Here is a 27,965-nt window from a genome sequence, read left to right on the forward strand (position 1 = left end):
AGATAATACAGCACCATGGATAGCTCATGATACAAAGGGTATACAGCACCATGGATAGCTCATAATACAAAGAGAATACAGCACCATGGATAGCTCATGATACAAAGAGTATACAGCACCACGGATAGCATATAATACAAAGAGAATACAGCACCATGGATAGCTCATAATACAAAGAGTATACAGCACCACGGATAGCATATAATACAAAGAGAATACAGCACCATGGATAGCTCATGATACAAAGAGAATACAGCACCATGGATAGCTCATAATACAAAGAGTATACAGCACCATGGATAGCTCATAATATAAAGAGTGAACAGCACCATGGATAGCACATAATACAAAGGGTATACAGCACCATGGATAGCTCATAATACAAAGAGAATACAGCACCATGGATAGCTCATAATACAAAGATAATACAGCACCATGGATAGCTCATAATACAAAGAGTATACAGCACTATGGATAGCTCATAATACAAAGAGAATACAGCACCATGGATAGAATATAATACAAAGGGTATACAGCACCATGGATAGCTCATAATACAAAGAGAATACAGCACCATGGATAGAATATAATACAAAGAGTATACAGCACTATGGATATTTCATAATATAAAGAGTGAACAGCACCATGGATAGCTCATAATTCAAAGAGGATAGATCACCATGGATAGCTCATACACTGTGTGCACAATTATTAGGCAAGTTTTGTTTTTGAGGATTAATTTTATTATTAAACAACTACAGTGCTGTTGGTCAGTTGACTATTTGCAACAAAACGTTTGATGGTTCTGTGATCACGCCCCAATATGTGCCGCTTTGACAGATGCAATAGGGTCTAACCACTGATAGAGAGGATCCTACCAATTATACTGCACAGAATATCAGCAAATACACTACACCAGTGAAGTCTACTAAGCATTGTCTGTTAAGATTAAGAATTTGCTACTCACCGGCATTGTCTGGCTTCCATGAAGGGCATTAATGGCTGCCTGCGCTTCTGCATGGGATGAGTACTTCACAAATGCACATCCTGAAAATAAAACGGTAAAGTTTGAGTTCAAATGGTGCCAAATTATGTACAAAATACTATATAATATGCAATGGTGAAATTACCCTGCAGACAATCAAGGAGGACAATGGTCAGGGCTCTGATGATCCTATTGCTTGCCTTTCTATATGTATATATATATATATATTTCTTTTTTTTTTTTTCTTACAAAATTGCTCAACCTTTAGCCCTATTACACATACAAATGTAGTATAGCTGATTTTGTCCACTGACAAAACTTTTTGTGATAATACAATTTCCGTGGTTGTCCATTGGATGGCTGCTAACAACTAACAAACTCACTCAGAGATATCAGCTAGATAATCAAATTATCAGCTATAGAGTTGAAAAATAAATTCAGCCCTGCTACATCTGTCACTGCATCTAACCCTTCTTCACCCTTCAACACCCACCTTTAGCACCAGTCCTTCTAAGCTATGCAATGACCAAACACTGTACCAAAATTGCATCGCAGGAACCTGTAGCACAGATTATTTGGTTCATTAGATCAAGTAATGGGTTTTTTCTTGTTTGTCTGTGACCTTCCCCTTGTCCCTCCCTAGGTTTCCTCCATTCACTCCTACAGGACAGTAAATATACATAGCCCAGACGACCTTCCCTATAGGGCTTTCTATAGGCAAAATCCTACTGTGTCTATAGGTAAAGCTTGCCCTGACCAGACAACATCTTTATACTTCCTGTGCAACATCTTGGATGGTCCACAGTACCGGTGACAACAGTCATGGTGGTCACTGATACAGGAAGCACCACAGATGATTGACAGCTGTGAAGGAGCAGTATGAATCTTAAGAGGTCCTTTGGGACTTAAACACTGCTGATCTATGCTGTCAATGTTTGATATGGGGAACTCCAACTCCAACCTCTGGGTTCCCTGCACAATGAAGGGTGCTGCTTATCCTAGCCACCCATATTGATGAGCCACTGTGCCCATCTATCTATCTATCTATCTATCTATCTATCTATCTATCTATCTATCTATCTATCTATCTATCTATCTATCTATCTATCTATCTATCTATCTATCTATCTATCTATCTATGTTCAAGCGTAAACAATAAAGGGGATGTGGAGCTTGCAAGGGACATGCTGATATCAGGAGCCACACAGCTTTTTCCATGTGCTGGTTGATGGGGTCCCTAAAGTCAGACCACTACCAATCAAACATTGATGGCCTCTCCTTAAGCATCAATGTTTACATTTAGGAGATACCCCTATATACATTATTATAATTAGCCTATATTTAACCATTTATAATACAGCATTTAGGTCAATGATTGGTGTATTTCATGGGATTATTGATGATGCAGATACTTGTGCTCCAGATCACGCAGCATGAAGTATAAAAGAAGTGTTGGGCCCTTTAGTGATTATAATTTTCTTCTTAATTCACATGGATGTCCTTGATACAACAAGATAAAACTAACCATTACTCAATGAACAACCTCCATCTGCTGGAGACTATCTTCATGGTTTGGAGGGTGAAATCTCTATTATTAATATTTATATACTTGTCTTCCATCTCTCTTTATGGATACTCATTTGCATGCAGTGATTTAGAGAAGACGATATGGATATAGCAATTAAAATGTATCGATCGGCCGACACCATGACCTTTCCAAGAATCAGTAAATATCTGTCTAAAAAACTACATTCCCAGTAATTAAAATGATTAAAATGAGCCCATGAGGGGTTTATTGAGAGAAAGCTGTGGCAGTGATCAGCGAGGGATCAATAATGCTGGAACAGGAAGTGTACCCCATTAAATGGCGTTATGTAATTATATCATCCATCATACGCCCCCAACGCTTCCTGGTCATTCTGCATTTTCCTTTTTCAATTTTCAACAGCTCTCAATTCCTCAGTGTAATGTTTCACTCTGCTGCGTTACTTCCCCTACATAACTAAGTGCTCTTTGTAAGTATGGAGACAAGTGTGAGATATTTAATCAAATAGGACCCCACACTGACCCCTAATGTACCTCACCTGCTAAATACACTATATGGACAAAAGTATTGGGACACCGACACATTACACCCACTGGAGCTTTTATGACATCCCATTCTTCTTTCTAGTTCTAGGTGTTTAATGGGGTTGAGGTCAGGACTATGTGCGGCCAGTCAAGTTCCTCCACACCAAGCTCCCCCAGCCATGTCTTTATGGACCTTGCTTTGTGCACTGGGGCACAGTCATGCCAGAACAGAAAAGGTTCCCAACCCCAAAGTGTTCCCACAAAGTTGGAAGCTACAATTGTCCAAAATTTCTTGGTATGCAGAAACATTAAGATTTCCCTTCACTCAAACTAAGGGACCTAGACAGCCCCACAGCATTATGCCTCCTCTTCCACTGCTCCAGAGTCCAGTGGCAGCGTGTTTTACACCACTCCATCCGACACTTGGCATTGTGCTTGGTGATGTAAGGCTTGCATGTCGTTGCTCGGCCATGGAAACCTACGCCATGAGTCTCCCGGGATACAGGTGCGGATGTTAATGCCAGTGGAGGTTTGGACTCAGCAGTTCTTGAGTCAGCAGAGAGTTGGCGACTTTTATACACTATACAAGTACTCAGCGACCTCGCTCTGTAACTTTACGTGGTCTGTCACTTCATGACTAAGTTACTACGGTTCCTAAATGCTTCCACTTTGTAATAATATCACTCACAGTTGAATGTGGAATATGCAGGAAGGAAGAAATTCACAAACTGACTGAAAAGTTATGCAATTTTCCGATCAATTTTATGGTTTACAATTACTTATGGATTGTTAGAAAAACATAAATGGTGATTTCTGATCAGATATTGGAGAACAAGGAGCCCATATACTGTTTTTGCAGAGGGGTCATTAGCTGTCTGTCTCCGTCACTGTGATGACACAAGCCTGGACCCTCTTGTCCAGGGGTGAGTGAAGCAGCACTAAGGGAGTGCCCCATTTCTGCCATTCTCATCCCTATTCCCATTTTATGACTTGCTGTTGAATGCCAGCCAAGTAGCAGGGTGGTGTCGTGGTCTGGTGGCTGAGACTGCAGTTGGGTTTCATAGATCTATGGTCAGTGTATATTAAATAATAGGATTTCACCTGTTGCTTTTAATAGAATCTGTAGACCGTGATGTGAGGATGTAAAACTGGAGAAGTCGAGGTTCAGAAGGAAACAGTAAAGTGAATAATGTGTTTTACCTGATAATGGACAATTATGATTTACTTCTTTAGTCTAGGGACAGATGTAAAGTATGTTATATAGTGAGATGTGTTTTTATCAACTAAACAAACAAATCTAAAGTGTAGGTTCACAACCGAGCAGTCACCAATAAAATCCACAGAACTAGTTTAATAACGGTGCAAATTCTTTACATGACTTATGTTGTACTGATAATGAGTTACAGATAATTTTATACTCCAGAGCTGTATTCATATTTCTGCAGGCTTCTGCATTGCCTGCTTTTTCAGTGTTTGCACAGAGCTTGCTTGTATTCTGAGAAGTATTGTCTTTACATCAGACTATGTATAGTCATTTGTCAATAAGCTTGTTGACTATTTCCAATATCAGCCCGTATATTTGTGATTGCAGCTCTGGAGTATAATATAGGCTTTAACTCAGGATTATGAGAAGATAAGTAATGTCATTTTTTTTTTTCAAATTGACTCAAAAATGGTTAAAGTCTCCCATCATTCCCTTCTTGTTTAGTGTCTGCATAGAGCTTGTTCTGGTGATTTGCATTCTGGTTAGTGTTATCTTTACATCTAGCACTGCACAGTAAGCTGATGTAGGAACAACCAATTGACTAGCTATTCCCTGCATTCTAGGAGCTCAGTTTAAGCTTTTAGGAGTTGTCTTAAAGCAAGCTTGCTGGCTGTTTCCAATAACAACTACAGAATTGTGAGTGCAGCTCTGAAGTATAATGCTGGCTGCAACTCAGGATTAGTTCAAGATAAGTAATGCAATATATCCACAGTTACTCAGTTTTATATGTAAATATATTATACAAGCACCCTGTAAGGTTATGATCAAATCATCCCTAGTTTTGTATTGATACAAGGCTGATGATTCCATCCACGCTGTGTTTAATTCACACATAATTGCCTAGGCTGGATACAATTGCTACAAATTCTCAGCTGTAAAAAGTATTAGGTCTGTAAACGTTTTAAGAATATTTCCATTCACCGACAGCAAGTTCAAATCTTGAAAATAGTGAGGAATTAAGTATATTATAAAATTATATATTTTTATTATACAATGTTTGAACTGGAACTTCCCTAATCTGTTACTGGTGTTTATTTTAGACGTTAAAGTGTTCCTATCATTTTGGGCTCCCTGCCAGAAAAAACATTCATGAGTCCTACAATGCGATCTAGAACCTTCTCATCTCACTTTCTTACCTTTTAAAAGGGATTTGTTTTTATCATTCTTTCCCCTGTACGCGCGCCACGTCTGCTCTGCAGCACGGAGAAAGGGGCAGGATTACCTCCTGTGCGTTGTTTGCCAGTACTTGCCATACAAGCGCCTTTTCCTTACTACCCATAATGCAGTGCGGCTACATCAGGAACGCGCCACACACTTTGTACTATTCCACGACGCTGAGTCTCTGCAGAAGTCTTCAGCTGACTCACGATTACTGCCGGGCACAGACTAAGTACTGTTTATGCAGACAGACAGTACTTTGGAAATAACACGGGAGCGTACACACGAAGGATGACGCTGGTGTAAAAGTAACAAATACATCTTTACTGAAACGGGTTTGGTATACGGACATTCCATGACCACTTTCATGGGATCTTTGGTTTACTCCGGTAACACCACTTCGCAACGTGGTATTTACATAGAAATTAAATAGGCATGAAGGACAAGATTTAAATTAAATGAACGTATATTCAGAAGTTATTTTTCCTGGTATGGAGTTTAATAGCGTTTAAGTGATTCTTTTAAGTTTGCTTTGCTTTCTGCAAAGTGCTAAAGTCATAATCATCGACCATATTATCTAGATACGGTCTTCTCTATTTGTGACCACTGAACATCTTGTCGTAAATATCACTTGCTATGGTCGAGTGTCAAATTCTATATTATATCCCACAGTCGTCAGATATATGATTCATGATTCACTAAGCCCATGAGTGGCTGTAACAAAGATAGTTCTGTTATTAATATCCCGGACTAGTAATACCAAGGAGCAAGGCTTGATCGCAATATAACCCCATGATAAAGTAATCCATGGATCTTAATACAGGACTCAACAAATCTGTAGGGTTCCCCCTATTTCTCCACTAGTCACAGCAGTCCCATTTTTAGGCTACGTTCAAGTCACTGATTTGCAATAGGCAAATGTGTTGTGGATTTTTTACAAAATCCGTGGCAGAAATGTGTAAATGACACTCGGATTTCTGCTGTGGATTGCCAGCGAATCTGCACACCAGTAAGCTCCATTGTAATTTGGCTTTTCAATGTGTAATCCGCAATATTGAACATGCTGTGGATTTTAAAATCTGCAGCGCGTTCATTATTCTGTGCGGATATTTTTGTTATTGTGTGAAAGGGATTTAAAATACTCCATTCACATACATTGCCGGCGAAATGTGAGACAGATTCTGTCAGGATTTAGGTGCGGAATTCATGTCTATCTCCTGATAGAATCCTGAACTTGCAAACATAGCCCTACTTCCCCAGTAATAACCAGAAGAAAAATAGTGCGCTATATAGGAGCAAGTTTGTACGAAAAGTGGTTGATAACAGAGAGCTTATTCTCACGCAGTCAGCTTTGTGAGTTGTGCATGGGCACAACACTTTCTAAATACAAGGCATATGTGGGGCCGCTGTCTCCCTCAGTCCTCAATTGCAAACACAGCTATTTGTGTGCGAAGTTGACAGCAAGATAGATAAAAAAAAAAAAAAATGTGGGAGCTTGAGCGGGGCCGCATTCGGGAGAAAGCAGGGTCAGGCAGTCTCACATTTTATTTTAATAGTCTTACATCCCCAGTAGTCACTGCAGGCCCCTATTCCACTAGTAGTCACAGCAGAGCCATCCCAACCTTCTCACTATGCAGTCACAGCAGAATTTCCCCTAGCCCCTACTACTCTCCTGTACAATTCAACTTTGTGCCCTCTGCTGAGAGGACGCTAGACATGTACAGCCTTTCTGCATCTGACTCTGGTCGTATTGTGACAACCATTGTGTGTATTCTCAGCCTGCCAGGAGTCGCATGTGATCTCTTCTGCCAGGAAAGATGGAGCTTAATGATGTCAGTGACAGCATCCATCTCTATCCGTTCAGTACCTATGGAAGTATCCAGCAGCCTAATGCATGAAGAGTAGAGAGCCAACTGATTCTCTGATTACCGGGACAGCTTCAATTTAGAAGGGGGTTGTTTGATGAGACAACTCCTTTAAGAAGCTCACCAGTTTGAGTAACTCCACATACAGTAACGATGGTCTCAGCTTCCTGCGAGGATGGCTTTTGGGGAGAAAGGGAATTGGGAACTACTGCACTTAAATATAAAATTTCAACTTTTGCAAAGATAAATCGATCAGAATCCATAGGAGAATTTGTCATAGCCTGCAAACCGCAAGTGGTGGTAGGGACTAGAAGAACTTTATATTGTTCCATGGGGAAAGGAAGTGACAACCTTCAGGGCATATTTATGGTTCAGGGCTGCAGTTCTATTAAAGGGAAGAAAAAACAGTACAGATGCCATTCATACTGCACTACGTAAGTCATCTCATATTGCTATTAATTTAGTATTTAGGTGGGGGGGGGGGGCTCTTCCCATATTGCCACACTCCAGGAGTTATCTAGTAGACAGGACCACTGGAAATTTGGAATATAAAGTCCTTGTCAGATCCATATTTATAACCGTACTTAAACCCCCATTAGATGTGATATATCGGGGGCTCTCTGACTGCCCATGAACATTACAGGATGTGATTCATTCACTGAAATAGAATAGTGAGTGGGCGTTGTGCTTCTCTATCTTCTTTCAACAGCTTGAAGCAGCCGTTGGCATCAAGGCTACATGATATATAGCTGAACATTGGATGTTCCCCAAAAATGAATATGTAACATGTCTAGGACACTCTACATGTCCTTGTTGATTTTGATACAGGAAACACTTATCCTATGCCAACATCTAACACCTCCGCCAACAAATAACTCCTATGCCAACATCTAACACCTATGCCAACAGTGAGTAGGACCTTCCAGGTCAACTGAGGTCTAATACAGAATTCAACCCAAAGTATTTAAATGAAAAGGAGACCTAGCTCCCCCTCTGTGCCATTGAGTTTACCTTTGCTGTTCCCATCTGGTCCTCGAAGGATTGTACATTCTTCAATGTTCCCAAAGGCTTCAAATAGTCGGCGGACGTCATCTTCTGACTGCTGTTTATTCAGCATACCCACAAAAAGTTTTCTGTCTTCTGGAACAAAATTAAGAGATGCTTACCATATTTTACAAAAATGGAAGGTAGAGCATCAAGCATTTAAAAGTCATAAAAAGGTAGATAGATAGATAAATATTAAAGATGAACGAACTTCCCAAAATTCATTTTGGGTCAGATTAGATTCGGTCCAAATTAATTTGCCGCGAATCGCAAGTGCCCCGATTGCCCTGTACACTCATGTGATCCTTTTTCTAAGATGTAAAATGGCTACCGATGCTTGCCAACGGGCACCATTTTGAATGATTCGTGCGCCGCGTACTCCAAAAGTTTCAATTTTGCCAAATCTGTAATGTTTGTTAAATTTGGACCGAATTCGATTTGTGTAGAATCGATTCGCTCATCTTTAACAATGAGATAAAAAAAAATATATAGATAGAAAGGTGGATATGAGATAGATAGATAGATAAAAAATAATTGACATCACATATTGCTAATAAAATTCTTGACGTTTACTTAGTGCTGCTGATCAAGATAAAATAGAACATTATTTGCTTAACAAGAAAAAAAAATCATAGAAGACCAGTCTGGAATTTGGAAATATAGGCCCAATACCAAACTGGTAGGAATGCCCCATGCCAAGAAAGGTGGTGGAGACCAGTAGGGTTTCCTTCTCCAGATTACAAATACAATGATGACAAACTTGTCAAGAAACCCTTTACCAAGCATTAAACCTTTGGGTTCCTCTTTCCAGAACCTCCTGATAAAACTTCTAACTGGAAAGGTGAATGACGGAGCTGCACAGCACAGGCAGTATTCTGAAGATGGGGAGATAATTAACTCATCTGTAATTAGCTAAAACAAATCATTAATTGCTTCCTCTCAGAGCAGGCGCCAGTCATTGGAGGCATGGAAATGGCAAGAAGTTTCATTCAGGTGATAAATTCCCCCTGATTTCTACTGTAGAGTTCATAAAATGGAATCAGTCATTTATACGTGTAAACCAATGTGTGTGATCAGTCCCCCAAGCCGCACTGACTCTGAGCCTGTCTCACTAATCTCCAAGAGCAGCGGTCTCATGAAATGCAGCAGTCCTACTGGTAGATGTCATCACAGTCTCACTGTGATGTCATCGGACTCCCCAATCTCACAGTTTTCCAGACTGATATCTTTGTAGCTGAAGGTTATGAATCGAGCTACAAGAAGTTCTATCAGATGAAAGATTTCCGAAAATTATGATATTCACAGAACCAGGGCAAGATGATGCCTTGTGCTTGTGTATATAGATTATAGATTTCTATTAGACACAATGGGGGTACGTAAATAGTTGCAAATATCAGCCAATTAGATTTCAGCTATCATTATTCAGAAGCATTTTGGAAAATTGGTTCTAGAATTGTATTGTTTGCTATACTTTTCTTCCCTCAATGTATGTGGCTGTAAAATTCTGGAAGGGTTGAGCTGTGTTTGACTACAACCTAAATCCTCCAATGTCACTGTATGGCTCTCGTAAGGTCTACTGGGGGATGACTTGAACATCTGCTATGACCAGCACACAAACCAACATTAAATCCTCAAAATTTGGATATTTAAGCACCACCTCATTGTGTACAGGAACACGCCCAAACCTGTTCGGAACACCCACTGTCAGGCAGATTTGCATAAACCCCATCCCTTTTCGGTCCGGTTCGGTATCCTGCCAAAATCGGAACTGTTGGCAAGTATGGACATGGTGTGCTTCTAATCTTTTTGATGTCTAAATCAAAATGTGAAATTGTGCCCCTCTCCAAATAGGAAATGGTAATGCCCAAGGCAAAGTTTTCACCTTGTCTCCTGGATAGTGCACCCCTGAGCATTACTTAGGGCCGGTTCACATCAGCGTTCACTTTCTGTTGAGGGGTTAAATCGGAGGTTTCCGTCGTGGAACCCCGCAACGGAAAGTCAAATGGAAACCACAGCTTCCGTTTGCATCACCAATGATATCAATAGTGACGGAAACATTGCTAATGGTTTCCGTTTTTCCGACGGAATCAATAGCGCAGTCGACTGCGCTATTGATTCCGTCGAAAAAACAGAAACCTGCCGGAACGGTGACAAATGCAAACCATTAGCAGTGTTTCCGTCACCATTGATTTCAATGGTGATGCAAACGGAAGCTGTGGTTTCTGTTTGACTTTCCGTTGCGGGGTTCCATGACGGAAACCACCGACGGAACCCCTCAACGGAAAGCGAACGCTAATGTGAAAAGGCCCTTAGACTTATGCTGCTTTTAGGCTCAGTATCCTCATTGAAATGTTATTTTAACTCTTTCCTTTCCAGAGCACACAGAAACACTGCTCTCCAATACAGCCACTGGCTGGGGGAACACTGTCGTATAGATTTCCCTAAACCTGCATTCCTCTCATTATCAATATCCATATTCTTCTTTGACCGTTCATCCACAGTAACGCATGCATAAAAAGTTGGGAACAACACTTTTGTTGATAATATATTTTTCAGAAAGTCAAGCTGGATCAATGCGTAATGAAAATAAGCTGTTTATATCAAACAACCTATAAGAAGTCGGAGGATTAAATACTATTAAACTTCAGAAAAATTGCAATGCACCTTACATCTATTCACACCAAGTTCCGAGTATAAATAAGACCTTAGTCCACAATATTTTTAAGCATTAAATTGCTCCAGCATATCCTATGGGGAGAAGTGTAGGCTTAACATGTGCCCTTGAATGATTTAGAGACAAAACCATTAAAGTAGAGCAGCAATGGAGTCTATTGTGTCACCTTGGCTACTCTTTCCATGACTTCTTTCAATGTTAACTTTTTAGCCCTTACTTTTAAGACCACCATATTATTACTCTAAGCCAAAACATGTTGCTTAGACCTTTCCAGACAGCAATTTAGATTCATTTTCGTTCTTTCCCTTTCATGTAAAAATAATCTTATAGGAAAATTGAGAGAGAACAAACAGTATTCTTCTTAGTCTTGTGTTGTGGTTCGGCTAACATATAATTAGCCGCCATAAGCCACAAAGTAGAAATGTACAGCAAATTAAGAAGAAGCTTAAAATTGCCGCTGTTTCCTTCCCATACCCAAGCCATGGACACAAAAGACAGAATTTTCTTTCGCATGTGCCCTCAATGACTTTTCACTTCAAATTAAAGTTGGCTTTCAAGACTTCAGAAAGGGTAATTGAAACACTTCTTCACAATTGCTCCATCTTAAGTTCTATCTCCCTCATCTCTGTCTGTATCATTTGCGCTCGGAGTCTAGACAAGCGGCATAGCCAGACCTCACTTAATATTAAAGTCTGTGATTAAATAGGATTTGCCAAAAAAAGACAAAGAGCTGAAGACCTGCCAATTGTTAATCCCTTGTTCACTGTGCTTAAAAATTCAATTTCTGTCTTTCGAGAAGGAAGAAAAGAAGGCGGAATATACTATGGGTGTCTCATTTTGATGGGGTCTACTGATTTTCCCATGCACTTCAAATCTGAAGCCTCCCATTAATATGCATGCACATGACACTCTTTTGCTCTCTGATTGTAACACTTTTTTGTTCATGATTTTAATCAAACTCAACCACAGTTGGACAAAGGCAAGACACAATGAAGAATTACCAGAAGCAGCGAAATGTAGAGTCTTGCCTAAGCACCCTAGTGACTCTCAGTCACAGAAGCCCCGGGTTCCAATTTTGTAGATGTTGCTCTTCCTTTGTAGATTTTCATCAATGAGGATCCAGGAGTAGGGTCATTGTATTGCAGGTCCACCATTAAAAACACACATCTGTGCCCTTTGTAGGACGATAGCTCTCCTTCATTAACGTGTAAGCTCTTGAGGCCATGGCTTTTGATATTTTTAAAATATGTTTTGGCAATTGGATACTCTGATGTACCCACTGACTGATCAAGCCTTTACATGTTAAAGGGTAATGTTAAAATGCCAATATTTCTTCAATTCTTTAATTTGGACTGCGAGAGGTGGAAAGAACTCTTATAAGGGGAATGCTATTTTAAATAGTCAAATGTATGCAAATGGAAAAATTCAAGGGCAGACTTATTTTTGGCATAGTTCATTTGGCTATTATGGGGACCATGAAACTTATGTTGGCGCCATACTGCTTCAATATTACAATTGATTTCAAGAGGTACCATGTAATGCTTCCTTTCTCCTGTGGTTGCGTTGCAAGAAAATTGCTTGGACTTACAGGTTATCTTTGGGGACCCAGCAAAGAGATGCCCAGTGATCAGCATATTTTTAGAGGATCTTTCTAACTATAAGGGATTGTCCAAAATGGAGACAACCCCTTGAACAATAACGTGTCTGAGGGATTTCTGCTCTGCAGTCCACGGTATCCCTGTATGTACAGCAGCAGAGCCTATGGACAATGTCATGTGACCATGCATAGAAAGACATAAAGCCATTGGTTTTGCAGTCGGAAATTGGCCAGGAGACAATAAAAAAAATAAAAAGAACAATCCCTTTAAAGTCCCACAATTTACTCCATCAAATATTTGATATGCACTGTGCTTCTTCAATGAAATATGCCCGTATGTTGACTTGAGAATGGGTTGTCCAGCCCAGAATTTTCCAGTCATAAATTTATTCTCATCAATATAAGAAGCGCTGGTGCTTTAATCTCTTGGTATGATCATAATTGTCATTATATTGAAGTGAGCACCTGCCTGCCTTTGCTTTCCATCGCTTTTCGGGAGAAAATCTGGCATGCATTGTGCTGAGGGCCGGCGGACAGCTGGAGGAGGACATTCTTCCTGATATAATGGTAATTCACACATTGTCAATGCTTCTGATAAAGGTAGAACTTCCCACTGAATCACGTCTTCTAGGAGACTGCAGTGTAACATTATATCAAGGTGCAATGTAAGATTCACATGCTCCAAATACACCCTCTCATATTCTGTAGACGGGTTATTACCATGATATTAATGTCCAGGGTATCAGGATGGAACTGGTTTAAACCATTGAAAACCCTGCCTTACATCTAAGAATTATTGAGTCTTATTTTTAAAAAAAATTTGCGTTCTTGGTTTTATGAACCCCAGCATTCTCATTACGGTATCCACACCAGCACTTCTTACAAAGGTACAGTGGGTGCATACTTCTGCTGTACAATTAGACCACACATAGGTCATCAATCGGCAAAAAACACTCAAAGTCTTCAGAAGATCTTCAAGAAACAAGTCCTCCAAATGTTGACAGTCTAAACTGGGAATACATCTTCACCTCTAAACTTTGCTCTTGCATTGGCTGAATCTCTACTCGCTACTGTATCTTATTCTACAAATACAATTATACCGTGCTGCGTTACATTAGTGCAGTATCGGACTGGGCTTCGTTGGGTTTACCAGAGGAATTGTGATGTACCATACACATTGGGCACACAGGACATCATCAATAAGATCTAATAGGTTGTTTGTGAATGAACCTATGCGAAATAGATCCTTGTGAAAGTGATTGGCTCCAAATGGGATTGTCTTCTGCTTGACGTTTAAGATCCTGTTGCATTAGGGCTCTATTATTGTACCAGAAACTGAGCCTTCTGAAGGACCCTTGGTACTCTATAGAGCTAGTCCAACTCTGCATTATTGTTATTATTAAAATTCCCCCCCAGATCTTCTCATCAGAAGCTTTTCAAGCCCCTGTTGTATATAGTTTGTGAATATGTAATGGTCAAGACAAGTATGTAGTATGTTACTAGGTGATGCATGCTGACATTTTTTCACGTTAACCCTTCAAGAAAGTCTGGGTCTGATTGCTTGCTATAGTTGCATCAATTTGTCAATAAACAACTCCCAAATTTTAGAGTTCATCCAGTTTATGTATTTAGATCTCTCAGTTGAATTGCTTATTGCGTTGTGATTTCTCATAGTAATATAGCAAGGATAGGACACCCCAGGGCTTCAGATGAAATGGTTCATTAAAACAGCTTTGGAGTTCCTAAAGTTACTCAGTTATACTTTGTAAGACTCTTGGTACCTTACAGCTCCCTGGGGGCTGATCTAAATGAACCATGCGTACCCTTGCCTGACACATCTTATTGCTTTTGAATGGCACATTCCACTGATGAGCTCTGTGCTTATGCTGGAGCCTGGAACAAGATTTCCTCATCTCTGTCCATTTTGCAACCTATGGTCCTCAAGCAAAGAAGCACAAATGTGACTTCTGATGGTCTGGAACCAGGCACACAAAATAACAGCAATACATTATGTGTAACTGTGCCCTCTCCTGTGACTCTTTCTAATATAACTACAGTCTATGGAGTCTTATCACCTTCCATTTCAAAGCTACAGGTGAAAGAAGATACAAACTAGATTGATGTGTGTAGTTCCTTGAAGTCCAAGTGCAGTCAAGTATGAGAATGTCCTTATATCTTCTTATCCGTGGGGTTAGTAATGATATTGGTTTGTAACGATTCATTTTGTTTGTCCACCTAGCAACAAAATGGATCTGCAAAATTGACAACCACTTTTATAGGAAAAAATGTGCTCAGACAAGTTGTCACATTACCCAACAGGGGGCAACAATGAGCACAGGCGGAAGCTTCTCCCAGGGTTAAGAAAATATCGAAATAGGTGCGGACATTCAGTACAAAATGAAAACAAGAATTACTAGTGAATTGTTTTGTGTTTCAATTGTTTTCCCTTAAATTCTATTATTTTATATTATATTATTATATATTATTTTATATTAATTTATTTCAAATTATGCTGAATTTATTTTAAGAGAAACACCATTAAGTAAACAATTTTTGAAAATCTGTTTAAGTCTGGAATTTGATAACCCTGCCCTATCAATCCGTGACATCAGAAGCCCTCCCTAGATATCCCTGCTCCAGCACTCTGTGACAACACAAGCCCTCCTTAGATATCCCTGCTCCATCACTCTGTGACATCATCACAAGCCATGCCTAGATATCCCTGCTCTCAGTGACATCACAAGCACTCCCTAGATATCCCTGCTCCATCACTCTGTGACATCAGAAGCCCTCCCTAGATATCCCTGCTCCAGCACTCTGTGACAACACAAGCCCTCCTTAGATATCCCTGCTCCATCACTCTGTGACATCATCACAAGCCATGCCTAGATATCCCTGCTCTCAGTGACATCACAAGCACTCCCTAGATATCCCTGCTCCATCACTCTGTGACATCAGAAGCCCTCCCTAGATATCCCTGCTCCATCACTCTGTGACATCACAATCCCTCCCTAGATATCCCTGCTCCATCACTCAGTGACATCACAAGCACTCCCTAGATATCCCTGCTCCATCACTCTGTGACATCACAATCCCTCCCTAGATATCCCTGCTCCATCACTCAGTGACATCACAAGCACTCCCTAGATATCCCTGCTCCATCACTCTGTGACATCACAAGCCCTCCTTAGATAACCCTATTCCATCACTCTGTGACATCAGAAACCCTCCCTAGATATCCCTGCTCCAGCACTCTGTGACAACACAAGCCCTCCCTAGATATCCCTGCTTCATCACTCTGTGACATCACAAGCCATCCCTAGATATCCCTGCTCTCAGTGACATCACAAGCACTCCCTAGATATCCAGCTCCATCACTCTGTGACATCAGAAGCCCTCCCTAGATATCCCTGCTCCATCACTCTGTGACATAACAAACGCCCTCCTTAGATAACCCTATTCCATCACTCTGTGACATCAGAAGCACTCCCTAGATATCCCTGCTCCATCACTCTGTGGGCTTACATGCCCTCCCTAGATATCCCTGCTCCATCACTCTGTGACATCAGAAGCCCTCCCTAGATATCCCTGCTCCATCACTCTGTGACATCAGAAGCCCTCCCTAGATATCCCTGCTCCATCACTCTGTGACATCACAAGCCCTCCTTAGATAACCCTATTCCATCACTCTGTGACATCAGAAACCCTCCCTAGATATCCCTGCTCCAGCACTCTGTGACAACACAAGCCCTCCCTAGATATCCCTGCTTCATCACTCTGTGACATCACAAGCCATCCCTAGATATCCCTGCTCTCAGTGACATCACAAGCACTCCCTAGATATCCCTGCTCCATCACTCTGTGACATCAGAAGCCCTCCCTAGATATCCCTGCTCCATCACTCTGTGACATCACAAGCCCTCCTTAGATAACCCTATTCCATCACTCTGTGACATCAGAAGCCCTCCCTAGATATCCCTGCTCCATCACTCTGTGACATCACAAGCCCTCCTTAGATAACCCTATTCCATCACTCTGTGACATCAGAAGCACTCCCTAGATATCCCTGCTCCATCACTCTGTGGGCTTACATGCCCTCCCTAGATATCCCTGCTCCATCACTCTGTGACATCAGAAGCCCTCCCTAGATATCCCTGCTCCATCACTCTGTGACATCAGAAGCCCTCCCTAGATATCCCTGCTCCATCACTCTGTGGGCTTACATGCCCTCCCTAGATATTATTGTTTAAAACAATATCTGATATTACATTTGCTTGTTTTAAATCCTCATTCCCCTAGAAGGGTTTTACCAGTTAGCAGCGCCAGGGAATATCCGTTTTTTCCTCAAACTTCTCAAATCCTCAAACTCAGTGACATCAAAAGCTCTCCTAGATACCCCTGCTTTATCACTCTGTGACATCACAAGCCTTCCTAGATAACCATACTTTATCGCAGTGTGACATCACAAAATCTCTCTAGATAACCCTGTCCCTTTCATCACCAGTCCTCCCCAGATAAACCTAGCCCCCTCAGTCTACTCTGAATCTGCCCTCTACGCGCTTCCTTTTGTGTCTTATTTGAGACAGTACTGACATTTATCCTATTCTTACAAGTGATATGGAGGTGATAACATTCAATTTTACCATAAGCTGTAAAATGAGATACTTTTTAGGGCTCATCTGTTGTGTAGCCTATTTGGCCACTAGGTGTCAGCACATGTAAAAACTGCAACATTTTATCATGTATTTTATTATGAATACACACACACTTCTATTATATATTATAATATATCTATTATATATACAACATTGTTAGGCACTGAAAGATTTAACAATATATAGCTCGCGAACCGTATTTAAGTGAAGTGGACTGAAGCGACCATGAAGACCAGCCTTCCTTTTTTACTGTGATCAGAGCCTGTAAATAAAGCTCTACGTCTCCTCTCTTTGTTGTTCTGACCCTCCCGATACCCCCCTCAAATTGATCGAGAGTTAGGTGAGCAGGTGAAATAATTAAATGGGGAAAAATGAAGGGTTCACGACTGAAAACATGATTATGACTCCTCCTTCGGCTTTCTGTGTCTGGCTTTTGTGTTACGAGGATCCTTGTAGAATTTCTCTATCACCCCGCAGGAAAGGCTTTAATAACTGAAAGTACAGAGTGTCAAAAGGAATTTTTCAGTCTTTGACAGCTCATAAATTACAGTTCATTGGCTTCTTCTGGGGCTCTGATTTAAATTAATAGGCAGTCAAATCTATATTTTTTCTGCTTTGTCCCTTGACGCTATGGCGCAAGGCTTAAGGGCTAACAGAGCAGAGGAGGATCATGTATTATCCTTGGTTCTAGTAATAATCTATTTGTATTGAGCCAGCTGGGTAGAGGCCCACACATCATGTCATTTCACAGAGTCTTTGGGCTGTGAGGCTTTATCTATTAAATCTGTCAAAGAAATCCCTTTCTTTCTTAAGGCAAGTTGGGTTCTAGAGCAACAGGGTCACCAACCAGGCACATAACCTATAATAGGAGACACAAGGACCGTGATAGAGTCACATGAAGAGGATCTAAGACTTTCATGCTATATGTCTTGATGTTGTTAATAAATATTAACCACGCTCATTGAAAAAGACACGCGAGGAGTCAAGAAGACGAAGAACAAGATAGATGAGGACAAACGACCGGATTCATGAACATGGCATTGAGAAGTCTAAAGATCCAAACAGAAGACTGAACATCCTGGAGGAACCCAAGTCTTCAGGCATTAAATCTGACTTGATGGAGGAGAAGAAGATGGAGATGATGAGGAATAGAATGTAGCAGAGCATCTTGACTTAAAGGGAAGGTTCATCATTCTTAGGTGTCAGTAGATAGGATCGGTGGCGGTCTCAAAGCTTAGACCTCCAAAGATCTCAATAATACATCGCTCGTCCCCATACATTATTATCATGTCGGCAGCGCGACCCCCTGTTTACACAGGGAGATGTGCTGCCGACAACGATAATATTTTACTTTTTTTAAACGATACGACCAGCAGATGATTCAGCGTTTTCTCGTTCATCTGCTGATCATTCTCCTGTTTACACAGGACAATTATCGTCAACGAGTGTTATATGAACGCTTGTCTGCCCGATAATCGCCCAGTGTAAAACCTCGCACGGCCCACAGCCCAACCTATTCATTTTGACTAATCTCTCAATGACAGTAACTTCGATAAGAGCACCATCAAAAATATCTCTGAGCTATGGAAATCTTTGAGTCATAGCAAAGTCACAACTTGCAGACCTTCAACACCCCCTTCCAATCCTATCCTCCATGACAGGTCATACATAGATAAAGGTGAATGTTTGCAGTCATTTAAGGATTTAATACTCTGCAACTTATAGATACACAAAACCACATTCTCATGAGCCAAAGTGGGGCACGTCTACTTGTAGTCAACATTTATGTTCAAACTGATGACATTGTATATATCTTGACTTTTAATGCATTAAATACACAGTGTCAAGAAACTTTAACTTGACATTTTCAATGGCTTTTATTGTGTGATCTCACGCTGCAGCAACTTACCAGAGTACAGATAAACTTGCCTACATCTGTCTGTCTATCTATCTATCTCATATCTATCTATCTATCTATCTATCTATCTATCTATCTATCTATCTATCTATCTATCTATCTATCTATCTATCTATCTATCTATCTATCTATCTATCTATCTCATATCTATCTATCTATCTATCTATCTATCTATCTATCTATCTATCTATCTATCTATCTATCTATCTATCTATCTATCTATCTATCTATCTATCTATCTATCTATCTATCTATCTATCTGTCTATCTATCTATCTCATATCTATCTAACTATCTATCTATCTATCTATCTATCTATCTATCTATCTATCTATCTATCTATCTATCTATCTATCTATCTATCTATCTATCTATCTATCTATCTATCTATCTATCCATCCATCCATCCATCCATCCATCCATCCATCCATCCATCCATCTATCTATCTTCAAGCGTAAGATCGTTCTTACCGTTAAGATAAAGTAATGATGCTTCTGAAGCATGTAGTATTAACAATTTAATCTCTCATTGGTTATGAAAGCCCATAGACGCACAACACATGGTGCTATCTCAATGTGTAACATGTGGTTTTCCATAGAGGTACAGGTCAACCTCTCACAATAGCTGAACTGAAAAAATAAATATGATTATAAAAATTTGCATGACAAACTCAACCCTGCTACATCTGAAATCAGAATGATGGGGAGGATTGTTCCATGTACATAATGATGTTGAGGACGGTTGTTACTTGAGATGATTAGATGGGTCAGCCTTTCATGGTTTCCCTCTCTTCTCTTATTTGTGCAGCCACGTCTCCATTGTCTTTGACAAATACAATCATGATTTCAGTGAGACATGATGGGGACAGCGGGGAGGCAGATGGGACTTGTGTCTGATCAGGTTTGCTGCTGGTGGAATGACCTGACAGTGTCAGCTTGGGATGATCATCGTATATATAAGGGGTCCTCATCACAGGAATCAGTCTCCCTTACTGAAGACAGTATCATCATCTAGACTGTGCAGTGTTGGAGATCTGAAGTGCACATTATATAAATACAGTAGAGACGAGTTTGCCATTTGTCACATCTTACGGTGATATCACAATGTAATGTTACAAAGGCTGGCAGGTAAACCTAGTACATAAGGCTTCGTTCACATCTGCGTTAGGGTTCCGTCTGATTTCAATGGTGACGGATCGGGTGCCAATGGTTTCCGTTTGTCTCCGTTGTGCAGGGGTTCTGTCGTTTTGACGGAATCAATACTGTATTGACCTGTTTTGGAGGTCATGGAGAACTGTCTTTGGTCACCCGGTCACCTAGCTTTATATAAGTATACATAAGCCATTCTTAACTCTCTCCTCTTTCCATGTCAATATTTCACATGTGGTGCACCCGTGAACTGACTTTAGTTTGTGTACTAGAAGAGGGAACACCTACTAGGGACATCCACATGACAGCCCACAGGCACCCTATGTGACTAGCAATTATAAATGTACTTTTTTCAGGCTTGTGTTATGTCCTATCGGTTCTGCTGTATTGGTGAACCCCGCAAGAGAAGTGACGGCTCCCTGTACCTGTATGTGAGCATGTGGCGGTGGGATGTAGGTGAAGGGGGCTAAGAGGTGTAGTGTTTAGCATCAGATTACATGGATAATGTGTATGACCACATATTTCTTGGCTTTTCAGGATCACACAGTCTTCAGAGAGCCCAAGAAATGGGCAAGTATTAATTGACCTGTTCATTAAGCCCTAATAACGGCCGATGGACGCCATTATGTGTGCTCCAATCAAATCTTAATGAATGACTCCCAAACTTCATTAAATATTTACAATATGAGCCGGCGCGTCCTTACATTATATAAAATATGCAGCGTCCAGAGCTCCACACCGTCAAGATACCGGAATAAAGTTTCCAGCAGTATATGATGACCTGGATAGCCAAAACACCGTGTATTTGTTGAGATAACACAATCTGAGTTTGTCAGATGCAGCAGAGCCTACTTTGTTGCATGTGTTGGAGAGGAGTTTGCCACATGCAGAAGAGATAGCTGAATGAATGTCTTATGTAGCAAAGACAAAGAAAAGTGTAGTAACTTAGCAATGTAATTATAAATGGACAGGATAAAAAAACTAATTCAGCACTGCTACATCTGTATATCCTTATATCCAATCTATTCATTTTTTTTTGTCATTTTACTCTTTGGCGGCATTGTTTGTGCATCAAGATAAGTCACAGAGTGCAGAATTAGAAGGTTTGTTTCCAATCCTGCGTATCAACACATTGTAATATCGCCAAGAGTGGTGCTAAAATGACAAACTCAGCCCTGCTACATCTGTAGTTATCATAGAAAAAAATTCTACATGGAACATACAGAAACATGTGGTCTCATACGATCAGGCTGGGAGATATAAGGCCTGGCTATACAGTGATACTTCATTGACTAAATAAACCCCATAATTCTGGATGTGTATCATTGCATTCTCCACGGCGCATTTCACACTTTTGATGCTCTGATTGCCTGCAAAGCGAGAAAGTCCATAAAAAGCCTCATTTTAGTGGAGTGTGACATATTTCACCCAACGCAATGGGTCATTCTGTGTGCTCGTACATGCACTATTGAACAGCACTTGGATATTCCCCTTTGGTGAATGGGCTATGGAGAGGCAAAAAACCATATTCAAACAATGGGCTAAGCCAAGCTTGTTCAGGGCCGTCTCACAGGCACAGCAAAGTTTGTTCACAGCAATCGGCGAGGGTGTTCATTACACAGGGGCAGCTATGCAGCAGTTATTGGGCCCGTTGGAAGGGAGATCCAGCTAAGGCTGGCCCCATTCCCCTTTGCTATGAGGTATGGGAACCTACTTATGACTTTACAATCACAGCAACATCAGCAACCAAGTAAGAAGAATAAGCTCTGACCTAGAATGGAGGGGTACAATATCATGAACAAGCAGTGGCCCCATCTGTGTTTGTGCTATAGTGCCCCCTCTGCTCTGTACACATCTGGAGTACAGTACAAAGTCTTCTACTCACCAAAGTGAGACCGTTTTTTTTGGGAAGACTGTTCAGCTCCTGGACTATTACTTTACTGTTATCTGGCCCAATGTCTCTGTTGCCTATTGAATTCTCATTAAAAAATATATATATATTTACAAGATTATGGTCACCTCTACAAAAGAAGTGTAAAGTTCACTTAAAAAAATACATGGTAATATATATTCACTATATAATGTGCAGTTTATACTAACCTATCAGTTTCTTTAAGCTGCACAGTGTTAAATAAAAATATCTTGTTCTAAGTGGAAACCATGAGCAAGCTACCATTGGCACCTAAAATTAGTTTTATGCGTCTTTGTTTAGCACGTGATGTCCAGTGGATGCGTTATGGGTCTGGTTAGTTCATTAACACCTTAAGGGCATGCCCCCACGTGGCGGTTTTCCTCCGCAACTGTCCGCATCAATGCCGCACAGAATCTGCGTTGCAGATTCTGCGGCGGATCTGCCCAAAATGTGCATTAAATTGATGCGGACTAGCTGCTGCGTATTGCGGTAAAAGTGCTTCCCTTCTCTCTATCAGTGCAGGATAGAGAGAAGGGACAGCACTTTCCCTAGTGAAAGTAAACGAATTTCATACTTACCGGCCGTTGTCTTGGTGACGCGTCCCTCTTTCGGCATCCAGCCCGACCTCCCTGGATGACGCGGCAGTCCATGTGACCGCTGCAGCCTGTGATTGGCTGCAGCCGTCACTAAGACTGAAACGTCATCGTGGGAAGCCGGACTGGAGGAAGAAGCAGGGAGTTCTCGGTAAGTATGAACTTATATTTTTTTACAGGTTGCTGTATATTGGGATCGGTAGTCACTGTCCAGGGTGCAGAAACAGTTACTGCCGATCGCTTAACTCTTTCAGCACCCTGGACAGTGACTATTTACTGACGTCTCCTAGCAACGCTCCCGTAATTACGGGAGCCCCATTGACTTCCTCAGTCTGGCTGTAGACCTAGAAATACATAGGTCCAGCCAGAATGAAGAAATATCATGTCAAAAAAGCAAGACGCATCCGCAGCACACATAACATGTGCATGACAGCTGCGGACTTCATTGCGGAATTTAGAATCTCCATTGAAGTCAATGGAGAAATTCCGCCATGAGTCCGCAACCAGTCCGCCACTGCTCCGCAACAGACAGAGCATGCTGCGGACACCAAATTCCGCTCCGCAGCCTATGCTCCGCAGCGGAATTTTCAGCCTCGTCTAAACAAACCCTACTAAATAGAAGTGGAAGTCAATGGAGAAACGGCTCCGCTGCGGATTAACGCTGCGGAGTGTCCGCAGCGGAATTCAAGAGCAATTCCACCACGTGGGGCTTTGCCCTAATACTCCCTGCAGTCTGGATCATGAACCGTCAATGCAAGAATTATAGATTAGTTAGGATATATGCTGTATAAATTCCTGAGCATCAGGTATTCATGTATCATTGAATTGGGCTATTTTGAATATTCACACAAGCTTCAATTAGAATAAGAATAAAGCAATAACCAGATCCATCAGAAATCTAGCCTACTTGCTGACAGTTTCCAGATATCACAAAACGATTTTCTTCTTTTAAGAGTAGAATTATTTTTTAAGAATCAGTGAAAATTGGCAGATACTAATGAAAGTCTATTACAAAGATCCTGGAGTTTTATATCTGTAAAGCTCATGTCTTCTAAATGCTCTATTAGGGCATATAAATGTCATAGGGGATCAGGACCTCCCTCTATGAGCCACAACAAGGAGCTACTACAAAGAGCAGCCACGTTGAAGTCAACTGGACTATGCATTACCTGACCACCCATTCATTACATGGGGCTAGTGCGGGGAAAATGAGTGGCCACATAGTATCCCCTGGTGAATAAAGCTGATCACTGATCGCCAAGATGTCTTCATGCTAAGAAGAGGTTGTCCATATAGAAAATATAATACTTTCTCTGTCTATTTCCTAAAAAAAAAATACAGACATGTTTATGGCACTACCAATTTCATTACAAAGTCTACTAAGAACAGAATCACAAGGCTTCTACATATATATGAAGGGGGACACTGAGGGTAAATACATTATGCTTAAAGGAGACTACAGTAGAATCTTGATCAGCCACTTTGCCCTGTGGTAAAACGTGATAATCGTGCAGTAAAGTGAGCGATACGGTGAAATATTGTCTATGTCCACTTTAACTCTAACAAGAGGACATTATGTCCACAGGGGCTATGTAATTGAATTACAGGTTTTCTCTGCATAGTCCTAGCAAAGGACCGGCCTTGGCATTCCTCTCACTATTTTCTCGGTATGAAACACAAACCGCTCATGAAGCCCTTATAATTCAATTAGATGAAAGCCTCAGGGTGTCGGGTCCGAATGAAGACGGAGTTCTAGAAAAACAATGAATCATAAAACGTATTATTGCTGAAGGGGGTCTCGGAACACATTACAAGGGTCATGTATCAGTGGCCATTGACTGCCATAGGAGCAGAAATTATGCAATTTACCCAAAAGTCAATGTTCTGTGACGAAATCAGAACTACTGCTCCTCTGGATGGAGTTTTAAAGCCGGTTGAATGGGAAAGATGACGAGCGGCTGTTATATTATCGCAGGTAGGAAGAGAATTGAGCTGCGGGTATGATGGAGAATGGATAGTAAAGGGCTAAGTCGTTGGCTTGACTCTTTCGGTAATGATCAGAAATCTCAATGGTTCGTGGTAATATCGATGGCTTCTAGTCAAAACTTCCCAAGTGAGGACAACTTTTCTAATTGATGTCAAAGACTTTCAATAGCTCAGGATAAACTTAGGGGACTTTATTTCTAAATCTAAAGCTGATATGTCATTTCTGACATTCAGGGTTTTATCTGTGCACTTGAACATTCATTGATGAATATGGAGGTGAAAAAAAGAGAGGGCAACGTTAGAGTCAATATATAGTTATAGCATTGATTATAAACTATTGTACATTACCTACATATACGTTTGAATTCCTTGTTATTTGGAATACCCTTTCATTCAACCCTAAGAGGGTTAATAGATGTTTTACAGGCTTTTCTTTTCCTTTGGAGACTTCCCGAGTAAAAAGCTGCTACAAAAAGATGACAGTATTCCTTCATTAAAGTGACTCTCTAAAACGAGGACACTGTCAAACAGCTCCCTATATCTCAGGGCTTACAAAATACCAGCAAGATTACCATTGGTAAAGTGGAATATTGGGGTTTACTGCAGTCACCCCAGAGGAGGTCCTCCAATAAGAAATTCTCTTTTTTAGCTACAGTACAAAAATCATTTGCTTTAGGAATATTTGGTGAGGGTGTGATGGAATGTGGTCTTTATGAGATTTAATTGCACCCATTGAGACGTTATGACCATTTAGGCCAATGATCGCCAATCTGTGGCTATTCAGAGAAAAAAGAAAGCAAGAAGGCGAAAAAGAAAGAGAGAGAAAGAAAGAAGGCAGAATAAAGAAATAATTAAAGTGAGATAGAAAGAAAGAGTAAGAAAAAAGAAAGAAAGAAGGCAAAATAATTAATTAAAGAGAGAAATAATGAAAGAAAGAAAGAGCGAGAGAAAGAACGAAAGAAAGAAAAAAGAGAGAAAGAAGGAAGGCGAAAGAAAGAATTAAAGAGAAAGAAAGAAGGCAAAAGAGAAAGGAGGAAGGCGAAAGAGATAGAAAGAAAGGATAAGAGAGAGAAAGAAAGAGGAAATAAGGAACTAAAGAGAGAAAGAAAGAGTAAGAAAAAAAGAGAGAAATAAAGAAGGCAAAAGAAAGAATTAAAGAGAAAAATAATGAAAGAAAGAGAGAATGAGAGAAAAAAAGAGAGAGAAATAAAGAGAAAAAAGAAAGAAAGAATTAAAGAGAGAGAGAGAAAAAAGAGAGAGAAGGAAGACGAAATAAAGAATTAAAGAGAGAGAGAGAGGGAGAAAGAGAGAAAGAAAGAAAGAAAGAAAGAAAGAAAGAAGGAATGCGAAAGAAAGAATTAAAGATAGGAGAGAAAGAGAGAGAGAGAGAAAGAAGGAATGCGAAAGAAAGAATAAGGGCATGGCCCCACGTGGCGGTTTTCTTCCGCAACTGTCCGCATCAATGCTGCACAGAATCTGCCCAAAATGTGCCGTAAATTGATGCGGACTAGCCACTGCGTATTGCGGTGAAAGTACTTCCCTTCTCTCTATCAGTGCAGGATAGAGAGAAGGGCCAGCACTTTCCCTAGTGAAAGTAAAAGAATTTCATACTTACCGGCCGTTGTCTTGGTGACGCGTCCCTCTTTCGGCATCCAGCCCGACCTCCCTGGATGACGCGGCAGTCCATGTGACCGCTGCAGCCTGTGATTGGCTGCAGCCGTCACTTAGACTGAAACGTCATCCTGGGAAGCCAGACTGGAGGAAGAAGCAGGGAGTTCTCAGTAAGTATGAACTTCTATTTTTTTACAGGTAGCTGTATATTGTGATCGGTAGTCACTGTCCAGGGTGCAGAAACAGTTACTGCCGATCGCTTAACTCTTTCAGCACCCTGGACAGTGACTATTTACTGACGTCGCCTAGCAACGCTCCCATAATTACGGGTGCACACACATAGTCACCCGTAATTATGGGTGCACACACGTAGTCACCCGTGATTACGGGAGCCCCATTGACTTCCTCAGTCTGGCTGTAGACCTAGAAATACATAGATCCAGCCAGAATGAAGAAATGTCATGTTAAAAAACCAATACGCTCCGCAGCACACATAACATCTACATAACAGCTGCGAACTTCATTGCGGAATTTAGAATCTCCATTGAAGTCAATGGAGAACTTCCGCAATGAGTCCGCAACCAGTCCGCCACACGTCCGCAACATCCATTGTATGCTGCGGACACCAAATTCCGCACCGCAGCCTATGCTCCGCAGCGGAATTTTCTGCCTCGTCTAAACGAAGCCTACTAAAAAGAAGTGGAAGGCAATGGAGAAACGGCTCCGCTGCGGATTAGCGCTGCGGAGTGTCCGCAGTGGAATTCCAGAGCAATTCCGCCATGTGGGGCTTTGTCCTTAGAGATAGGAGAGAAAGAGAGTGAGAGAGAGAAAGAAAGAAGGAATGTGAAAGAAAGAATTAAAGAGAAAAAAGAAAGGCAAAATTAAGAAAGAGAGAACGAATTAAAAAAATGAGAAAGAAAGAAAGAAAGAATTAAAGACAGAAATAATAAAAGAGAGAGAGAGAAAGAAAGAAAAAAGAGAGAGATATAAATAGTAGATAATGGTGGGAGGACAAGTAAAGGAAGAGTGTTGTGTAAGGTGGGAAACAGCTCCAAACAGTTTATACCAACTTTTATTTAGATGGTAAACGTCACAATTATCATTGGACACACAGACCAGAGAATAATAATAATAATAATAATAATAATAATAATAATAATAATAATAATAATAATAATAAATAAATAAATAGATAAAATGGGGAAACTTTGAAAACTCTCATTTGAAAAAAAACAAGCAAGTTCTAAGAGAGCAACCTCCCCAAGCAAATCGCACGTAAACTAACACTGCCCTATAAATCTATGGGCACTCAATGCTAATTGATCATTCGTCGTCTCTGCAGAATAATCCGGACATTGGCTTATTGTACCGTCTGATTACATGTTGGTTTCTTATTGGCAAATGAGTCTAGACAGTTTGTTCTTCTTCAGGATAGTAAATAAATCTACAAAAGCCCAATATTATACAAATTTCTTATGTTGTTGA

The 27,965-nt window shown here is 40.7% G+C and overlaps 1 protein-coding gene across 20 annotated transcripts in view; it reads right to left on the minus strand.

Annotated features, from left to right (window-relative positions):
- CELF4 (CUGBP Elav-like family member 4) overlaps window positions 1-27,965 on the minus strand; it is a 1,056,008-nt gene that overhangs the window by 130,128 nt on the left and 897,915 nt on the right. For 11 of the 20 annotated variants that reach the window (XR_012850895.1, XM_075840567.1, XM_075840472.1 and 8 more), the window contains exons 4-5: window positions 8,354-8,482; window positions 968-1,047 (exon numbers count right to left, since the gene is read on the minus strand). Coding sequence is in view for 19 of the 20 variants with exons in the window: in XM_075840567.1 (XP_075696682.1) it covers window positions 968-1,047; window positions 8,354-8,482 (209 nt within the window). In the remaining variant the exon portion in view is untranslated. The remainder of the gene's footprint in view (window positions 1-967; window positions 1,048-8,353; window positions 8,483-27,965) is intronic. The other 9 variants (XM_075840488.1, XM_075840498.1, XM_075840561.1 and 6 more) reach the window with 2 other exon arrangements.

This window comes from Rhinoderma darwinii, chromosome 1, assembly GCF_050947455.1.
Source record: "Rhinoderma darwinii isolate aRhiDar2 chromosome 1, aRhiDar2.hap1, whole genome shotgun sequence".
Taxonomy (NCBI): domain Eukaryota; kingdom Metazoa; phylum Chordata; class Amphibia; order Anura; family Rhinodermatidae; genus Rhinoderma; species Rhinoderma darwinii.